This window comes from Dreissena polymorpha, chromosome 14 (genome assembly GCF_020536995.1).
Source record: "Dreissena polymorpha isolate Duluth1 chromosome 14, UMN_Dpol_1.0, whole genome shotgun sequence".
Lineage (NCBI taxonomy): Eukaryota > Metazoa > Mollusca > Bivalvia > Myida > Dreissenidae > Dreissena > Dreissena polymorpha.
The window spans coordinates 65929262-65938906 of NC_068368.1; the positions used below are offsets into that span (position 1 = coordinate 65929262).

At 37.4% G+C, this 9645-nt stretch overlaps 1 protein-coding gene across 2 annotated transcripts in view; it reads left to right on the forward strand.

The window, feature by feature from the left end:
* The window catches only part of LOC127859071 (uncharacterized), a 21423-nt gene extending 19628 nt beyond the window's left edge, over window positions 1–1795 (forward strand). For both annotated transcript variants that reach the window (XM_052396480.1, XM_052396481.1), the window contains 3 exons: window positions 178–246; window positions 1050–1228; window positions 1644–1795. In XM_052396480.1, coding sequence (XP_052252440.1) covers window positions 178–246; window positions 1050–1228 — 248 coding nt within the window. In that variant the 3' untranslated portion in view covers window positions 1644–1795. The remainder of the gene's footprint in view (window positions 1–177; window positions 247–1049; window positions 1229–1643) is intronic.
* The last annotated feature ends 7850 nt before the right edge of the window (window positions 1796–9645 follow it).

Genomic DNA, 9645 nt, shown 5'->3' on the forward strand with positions numbered 1-9645 from the left:
GATGATGATGATGATGATGATGATGATGATGATGATGATGATGATGACGATGATGATCATTTTAATAATTTGTATTTTTAAAAATTATTTTATTTATTGTTTTTATTAGTAGTATGATATTAATTATTATAATTATACTCATAATAATAATTCTAGATATTTTATTTGCTTCTATAGGTGCCAACCTGATTGCCGAAACGGAATCCCTTGTTCTACTCACCCTTCTGTCCGGCAAGAATCCAGAGGGTAAGTAGCCTGTGTGGAGTTTATCTTACCTTAACCCACCCATATGTGCACTGCGTAATTTAACATTATCATTCGAACAATGAAATCTGTTTTTCTAATGTATGTTCACATGGCTCTATCACGTGCATACTAAGCTTTATAATTCATGCACTTCGCATAAGACCATTTGCTACTTGTAAAGTTATAAAAAATAAATCTTATTGTAACTGTGTTCATAAAAATTATTTTAATTAAACTGTTTGCGTAATTAAACCGATAGTAGCTTCTATTTGTTTAAAGATCTAATCACAATATTGTATACACAGTAAAGAGGATTAATGTTCCTAAAGTCTTACGTTGTCAGGTAGCGTGAACATGGTCCCAGACTGCGCGGTTAACATTTTGCTGTCATATAGAATATAACGTACATTTTGATCCAACTAAATGACTTATTGCGCAAATCATGTGAAGAACTCAGTTTTTTATCACGCTTTTACTGGCTTTGTATCTGTTGTTTTCGAGTATGCCTTCAACAAACTTTAGTAAACGTTTACTGTGGCTACTCTGCACCCTTTTTGACCAATAAATTGTAACTGCTACATATGTACTTACTTTTTGATCAATTTTTTTTTTTACTTCTTACAAACAAAGTAAAAATTTGCTGCTGTTAACCTCAACATCTTATAACTCATACGACTTTACTACTACATAATTATGCTCTTACTATTTCATGAAAAAATTACGTTAACACGTTCTTGTTTGATCCATTTCATATACTTTTTCATCGAAAAGTAATTAACGTATTCGTGTTTTGTCAATTTCAGAAAACAACTTTCTGAAAGAGGCGAAGGTTCTGTTCGACGTCTGTTACGAGCTGTTCAAGGGGATGGACGGTCTTGAGGAGAAACTGAAGGAGGAGGAGAAGGAGGCAGTTGACGCCGTCAAGGAGGCAAATGCGGCCAAGAGGAGCATGAGGCAGCTCCTCGCGCACTTCAGGAAATAGGTGAGCCCCATTCTGGGACAACTGGGCTGAATGCATGTGCGTAAAGTGCCGTCCCATATAAGATTGTGCAGTCCGCACAGACTTATCAGGGACGACACTCTCCGCCTTTATTGTATTCTTCATTTAAACAAAGTCACTCTTAAGCGTTAATCTAGTGGTGTGAACGCAAGGCGTGATTTTTCTAAGAACAAATAGTTTACCAGTCCAACAATCAATAATTTTTAACAGCAAATATATTTTGAGTCATCACTAGGATTTTGTGTTGCGTTTTATGCAATTATAACATTTTGTTCTTACAAAATTTACCGATCGATTCAGCAACGTAAAATAGTGATGTTTTTCTTTAAATGCTGACTAAGGTACTTTAATATTCATATAAAAAAATATTACATTTTGTGCGTGATTGATTTTGCAGACTGGAAACCGGACCGCGCTACCTGTACTATACCCATGGAGACACGAAAAGTGAAACTGTGAAAAAGAACGTTTCGACGATATACACCATCTTGAATTAAAAGCTTTTATGCACGCCTTTTTTTAATTAAAAAAAATAAAATTGCATTTTCATACACTGTTGTGTTTTATAATCATATAGGATGCATACACATACAAAACACAAACACGGTGGTTAACGCAGTGTTGACGATTAATAAGGCTTCATAAGTACATGTTTATTCTTTGAAATCAGTGGGAACAAATCGGCGGACGTTTGAGAAAGCTTATAGTGTTTTGATGCACAGTGAATCTTGCCGCCTTGCATCGATTTGTAAAAGTACATGAGTATGATTCAATAAAATCTGCCTTTATTAAATTTCTATTCGTATTTGTATTCTCAAACGTATGGTCGTTTACAAATAGTTTTTGCATTGTAAAGTTCGCATATACTTTTCTATACAAGCTTTTAGTATATTTAAAATGAATGTTTTCGATATTATGCAGGAATATAAACGGTGCCTTCAACTTATCCTGTTGAAACAGTTAAAAATCCATTGCCTGATTTTGCGACTCTTTCAAAATAAGATTTTGTTATGTGACTTCAATTTTCGTTAGTGTTTAAGCATTTTCTAAGAAGATTTTGGCAGCCTGCTCTTTTGATATGTTGTCAAATACTATTATCATATACTCTCTCGCATGTCGCATTTATCACAAATGAGATACTAATATTTTTAATTCAAATAGGTGATACCTATAATATTTGTTAAACAAAAAACAACAACAACGGCATCAACAGATATAAGCCCTACTAAACAATATTACAGCCAACATACGGCTATGTTCATTTGGATGTTTGCATTGTCATTATAATTAACTAACGGAGTAACACACATTTTAATTTAACCGGGTACAAATAAAACCAGACGTAAGGATCTGCGTTTAGTATTGTCTACGAAAGACCCGTACATGCAGCATTTTATAGACATTGTTTTTTATAACGAAAATCCAGTCTACGATTATAATGTCGTCCCTGATTAGCCTGTGCGAGTTACACAGCGCTTCTCAGACGGTACCGAACGCGCCTTTATTCGGCCCGGTTTCCAAAGAGACCGGTTTAATTAATATGCAATAGTCAGGTCAATACACTTTGATCCCCAATAAATTACTACAAAAGGTATTTTCACTGATCCTGGTAGGGTAGAACGTACTTTAAAACATATCAAAAGTTTACCGAAATAGCACCTCTGGAAAATTGTTTTTTTCAAGATGGCCTCAAAGATGGCCGCCGAAACCTATCTATGATCATAACTATGTAACTTCCACTCCACGTTGATGTTGTCGGTGTCTATACACAGATTTAGAGGACCAAAGAACACTTTAAGATCATCAGACATAGTGTAGGTTTATTATGCAACACATACAACCAACATGGCCTCCAAAAAAGCCACCGTCACAATGAAAAGGTTGACCATAACGTTTGGCTCAAAGGTGTCGATTTTTATGTACAACGTCATAGTTCTGGAGACGAAGAACTCTTTGATTGAATTGTTGATATCACTTAGCAGTTGATTCATCATAAAATCCACTTTATGACATTCAGCTGTCCACTATCACTTGATACACAATCTGTATCCTCGCCGATTTATGTTGTGGGGCTATGGTATTGGCGGGATCATTCCAGTGTTGCTTTAACAAAATTAACGTTGCATCCCATGGTGACACAAGGACATAACATCCCCTTTTAGTCAGAGCTGTGCTGATAAGAGAAATCATGCCTGCATTGTTTTTGTCACGAGAAACAAAGTCCTCATTTTTGCATGATCATTCTGCTATTTTTTTAAACTCATACTCGGGTTAACGATTTGGTCCTCGTCTCCGGTTTGTGATATCTTTGATATAAAGACCGTGTTCGTAACCATAGAACACAGCTGTTGCTTGCCGTGAAATCTGCATAAAACTCGGCTATTGCGTTGGGTGTGTCACCCTTTTTTCATGGTAAACGATACAGCAAAGAGATACCATCAAGCACATAACAGTCTGATTCAGGAATACAGTTCATCACAGCCTCACTTGATAGGTTTACAGCTTGATCTCTAATTGACTGAATGATTTGAGGCGTGTCTGCTTTATGACATATTTTCTTGGCTTCAAAGAGGGCAGGAGGATGGGGACTTACTTCATACGACAATATGTCTTCAAGAGAAAGATCTCCAGACTTTGACACTATTAGGAAACGCTGAAACAGAAGGGCAGGATAAATAACACGGTCTTTAGCAATCTTAATAGCGGAGCTGTAAAGGCCAGGATTGCAGAAGCTGTGATAACCCAGCGCAATAGCCCCTCTAGAACCAGATTCAAATAAACGTGAACATTAAATCAATTTATTTACAACATTAAAATAAACTATTTACAATATGATATGACTATGAAAAAAAAACCACAACAACAACGTATCAAAGTTAATGGCCAATTAAAATTCCGATGACGTTGTCCAACTGTAGATGGTAGATGTAGTGGTCGAGTAATATTGAGTGTCACGACCTGAGATAACCCGAGCTGTATCAAGCCCAGAAGTAGACTGTAGATACACGAGCTGTATCAAGCCCGGAAGTAGACTGTAGTTACCCGAGCTGTATCAAGCTCGGAAGTAGACTGTAGATACCCGAGCAGACTTCCCGGAAGTACAACGTTGTCAAACGCCGAGCAGACTCTGCCCGGTAGTAGAACGTTGTCAAACGCCGAGCAGACTATGCCCGGAAGTAGAACGTACTGATGACGTATTACGTGACCGGCCGTATACCGGTGCGAACGGTTCTCCGTATTTCCGCCTTATAACGAGTTGTCGTTAGTACTGTCAACGAGTATGACGCCCTGTATACTTTAGGATGCTCATGTTGCACTGGCGTAATGCTAACGGTGCTTTGACCACCTGACGTCTATCATACCATACGACTCACCACATTAAAACGGCCAAATGCCGTATGTTGCGGACACTTACTTCCCAGCTAGTGCTCTAGTCGCAATGCTGTAATTGTCCGTGTATGTCAAATAGTCTGCCGATTTATACGTGTAACCGCCCAGCAGCGTTTACCAAAAAATCGAGAAACATGCTTTCCATGAACTCGAACTGAACAACTTTTCTTCAACTGACCAAATAAATTAGACATAAATCGACCATGTACACATTACCCGATATCGTACAAATACAAGCGTAAATTACTTAGGCCCGTAAGTCTGACTTTACAGAAAAATATAACAATTTACAAACATTTGAAGATGGACGTTTCTTATAACTAAACGTATTTAATCGTGTTTTGGCTTAAAATGTATCTTCTACCACACTGAATAATGTGCCTAACAAAAACTTGCTTTAAAACCCTATTATAACCACCAAACAGAAAAATCTGAAAACTAACATAACTTGACAAATGTCAAGTTCTATACAAATGAGGCCCGATAAATAACATTAAATAACAAAGAAATGGGTTCTATAGTTAGACTACGCTCCCCCATAAATTAAAGTGGTTACACTTTTTCCACTCTATAGACTATGCACACTTACCACAGCGTAACTCCCTGTCTGTCGTTTGTGTCTTTACTTACCTAAACTCTAGACAGATAATCAGAACCTACATTTTCCCTACCTGGTATTGCCATCAGGCGCATCCGGTATGGTTGAAGTGTCAGAGCCCATCGCATGAGTCTAGAATTGGCCAATCTTGCCTTGTTAAGGTAAGGAAATGGTTGATGGTCTGTTTCTAAAATAAACTCTGTCCCAAACAAATAACTATGAAATTTTGCCACAGCCCATACCACTGCTAAACACTCCTTCTCTATCACAGCGTAATTTCTTTCCCTATCTAGCAACTTTCTACTTGCATAAGCTACTGGTAGTTTCTTCCCATCAGTTTCCTGAGGAAGTACTGCTCCCAAACCAATATCCGATGTGTCAGTGCGTAGCACAAACGGTTTCTCAAGATCTGGTAATTACAGAATGGGTGGACCTGCTAACATCTGCTACAGCGTCTTAAAAGCTTTGTCATGAGCCTCATTCCATTGCACCTGATTTGTTTGGCCTTTCTAAGTAAGATCCGTGAGAGGAACTGCAATTGCTGCAAAGTTCGGAATAAATTTCCTGTAAAATGTTACTAATCCCAGAAAAGAACGTACTTGCTTCTTTGTCTTCGGTCTTTCGGCCTTCTGTATTGCTTCTACTTTTAATGGAACCGGCCTCAGCGACTCTCCTACGATGTGTCCAAGGCATTCGATGTTGGTAAATCCAAGGCTACATTTGCTTGGCCTCGCTGTCAAGTTGGCAGAACGAAGTCGATTAAAGACATTTCGTATATCGCGCAGATGTTGACTGAAAGTAACTGAGAACACCATAATGTCATCTATACAACTGTCGGCGCAGTTTAATCCTTTCAGTACCTTTCTCATTAATCTGCAGAAGGTCGCAGGAGCACAAACCAACCCGAATGGCATCTTTTTGAACCGACACAGTCCATGTGCCGTCTCGAATGACGTCATACCCTTTGCACTCCCGACAATGGTACTTGCCAGTTTCCTTTAGACAAATCTATCTTTGAAATGTACTTGTACTTAGACAATTTCGAGAACATATGTTGTATATTTGACATAGGTTCTGAATCAATCCCTTTGAGCGTATTCAGTCTTCTGAAATCGATACGGAATCTGATAGTGCCGTCTTTCTTTTCAATAAGCACAATAGGACTAGAAAACGGTGCATTCGACGGTTCTATGACATCAAGTTTTAACATCTCATTTACCTCTTCGTCAACCAACTTCTGAGTATTGAAAGGCACTGGGTATCCCTTAACCTTCACTGGCTCTGTGGTTGTCAATTTGATGTCGTCCTCGATAAGATTTGTGGTACCAGGCCAATCTGTGAGAATATCATCATAATCTTCTAACAAATTTCTAAACTGTGTCTTCTGATCACAAGACAAATCATCACAAATCTAAACATAAAGTTTCCTTTACTTGTTCTAACAGGCACTCCATTTGAATATCCATAACACCATCTCCAGACTCCATTGCATCATCTTCATCCATGACTGCAACCGACACGATCGATAATATACCCTTCTCTTCTACGAATTTGACCTTAAGCGGTTCTCGGTCGTAATATCTCTTCAACATATTTGCATGGAATGTCTTCTCCTTATTCCCCATCTTCACTTTATAATCGAGTCCGTTTCCCATGTGATCATCAATGGTGAATGGTCCCTTCCGCTGCAAAAGAAGTTTGTTTTTGTTAACATGTAGCAATATCAATACCTTGTCACCACTCTTAAACACCCGGCGCTTGGTTCCCTTGTTGAAGTGTCGCCGCTGTTTAATCTTTGCCATGCTAAGTTGATCCTGTGCCAAACGACATATCTCTTCTAGTCTTTCCTGCGATTCAATGACATACTGGTATGTAGTTTTAACTTCAGCGTCGGCAACCTCTCCAGACCACAACTCTTTTAAAATAGTAGTTTGACCCCTTACTTTGCGTCCATAAAGCAATTCAAACGGCGAGTAGCCCAAACTCTATTGTTGCACCTCTCCGAAAGCAAACAATACTGCATTCAAATTATTATCCCAGTTTCAAGAACGTACGGCACACATCTTCTTTTATTCCATTTTCACCGCGACATTGACGGTATAACACGTTGTGGAATATACTTGCCTGTCTTCAACACTGTGGAATATACCTGTCGCGTGCACGGACTACTTTTCAAATGACGTCATGCGATATGCGCTAAAATTAGGTCGATATTGTTTGGTTCATTGATCGAATTTTAAGGTCACCCATTGGAAGAAAATGTGCATATTTTGCAGAAAAATGTATATATGACATATTCACCAAAAGAAATGTTGAAATAAAATATAAAATTACACGATTTTTGTTTTGTTATTTTCTATTTATATTTACTTTACCACTGAATGATTTGTCATAAGAAACAAAGTCGAGAAAACTTAAGCTTCAAAATTATACGACCTTCAACCTTTAAATCTAGTCATATGACATAATTTTTCGCCATCCGTATAATGGATCAGCTGATTGATGGCGTCATAAAATGACATACTTATTGCGTCATTTCCCCCATTTTTTTTGACGATTTATTATAAACGCGACTTATTTCACATGTTTTCTACATGTACTGTATATCCACATATCTGAATTGTCAATTGATCACATTTTCCTTATTTCGTGTAATATGCATTGTTTATAATCCATGCATATACTTTTGACATTTAACTTAAAAATTAAGAATGTACAGCAAGCCATATACATATCGCACAATTCATAAATAATCTGCAATGTTTGCTTTCCTATTTAATTGACGTTAGGCAAGAGCTGTGTAAAGTATAAGATGGTAAAAATAGCACCACACTGGAATTGGGAACATCTATTTTTGTACACGGGTATTATCTTCTCATTTATCTGTTGTGTATTGGAATGTTTTCCATTATTTGTGTATTTATATATTAAATTATTTTCTTGTCCAATAAGGGCATTTACCATAGATAAATAAAACATTGTGCAAGTTTAAACATAATTATGTTTGTATGCAGTAATCTGCAAATGCAACCGAGTTTACCAACGGCTATTATTAGATAAACTGTTCCCGTTCATTTGAACAGCAGAAATGTTCAAAGAGTACATGACGTAGCGTGTGACGAAGAAGAAAGTTTATTGAGTTCATAAACTCATTTGAATATAGTGATATGATGGCATAAGGGTCTTTATTTAACTATGCTAAAATAATTATTAAAGACCCTAGATGCAAAATCGTCAATTATTGTGTTAAATGGATTTTAAAGGATAATTAAAGGTAAGTTTCTAGTTCCAACGTGTATTGGTTTTTGTTTGTACTTTTGTCGTTCCCTGTTCTCGGGGAAATGATTTTATCATGGGCGCCATTGATGCATCGGATCACACACGGCATACCCATAACATTATATAAAAAAACACGTTCTGCGCGTCCTTAAATTCGTCGTCCGAAGTCGGAAAACGTATTGCCCTGTATATTAAGTCAAATAAAGTGTCAGTCGCTGCAATGGTCTGTTTACTCGTCAAAATTGTCAAGGTCGTCGATAGCTAAAGAAACTTCAGCGTACAGTTGATATAGTATTGACAGACCTGTACAAAGTCGCGCCAGTCAAAAATCATAAAAAGCGACATTTAAAGTTATGGTAGCCAGAACTAGGTCGTCGATGGTGTACATAATTGATCATTTTCTTTCGAAAATAAAATGAATTATAGTAAAGTAAAATCTTCTTTTCGCGGTCGTAATGTGTTACAATTCGCGTACTGCGTAAAATTAAATCGAGGCATATGGTGATATTTTTACTTGTTTTACAGTTTGTGTGTGATTTTTTTTAAGACTATTTTGCGTACCAGAACAAAAACATGTATATCACTACGCATGGTTACATTTGTTATATTTTAAGCGCTTTTAAGACTGACTTAAAACTATTGTTAAGGTAATTAGATCTATTTATGTTAAATGTCACGTTGAAAAAAATAAAATGGGATAAATAGAATACTAGGATTAGCGTTGAATACAGAGAATTTTATGTTGCTCGGCTCGAACAAGGCTCGCGCTCCCGGCGTTCTAAGCCTCGCAACATAAACTTCACTGTATTCAACGCTAACCTAGTATTCTCTATAAGCATCTGCTTAAGAGTACCGTTAAACTTCTCGACAAGTCCATCACACATAGGATGGTAAGGTGTAGTAGTAAGATGACGAACTGATAAGAGTCTACTCACTTCCTTCATCAAGTCTGAAGTAAACTGACTGCCTAGATCTGTCAACATCTCTTCTGGTATCTCACGTCGACTGTACATATCAACCAAAGCCTCCTCAACACGCTCCGTCTCGATGTTTAATTGGTAAGGCCACAGCTTCTTGATACCTAGTAGCATAGCCAACCATAACTAAGATATATCTATTTTCCGATCTGTGA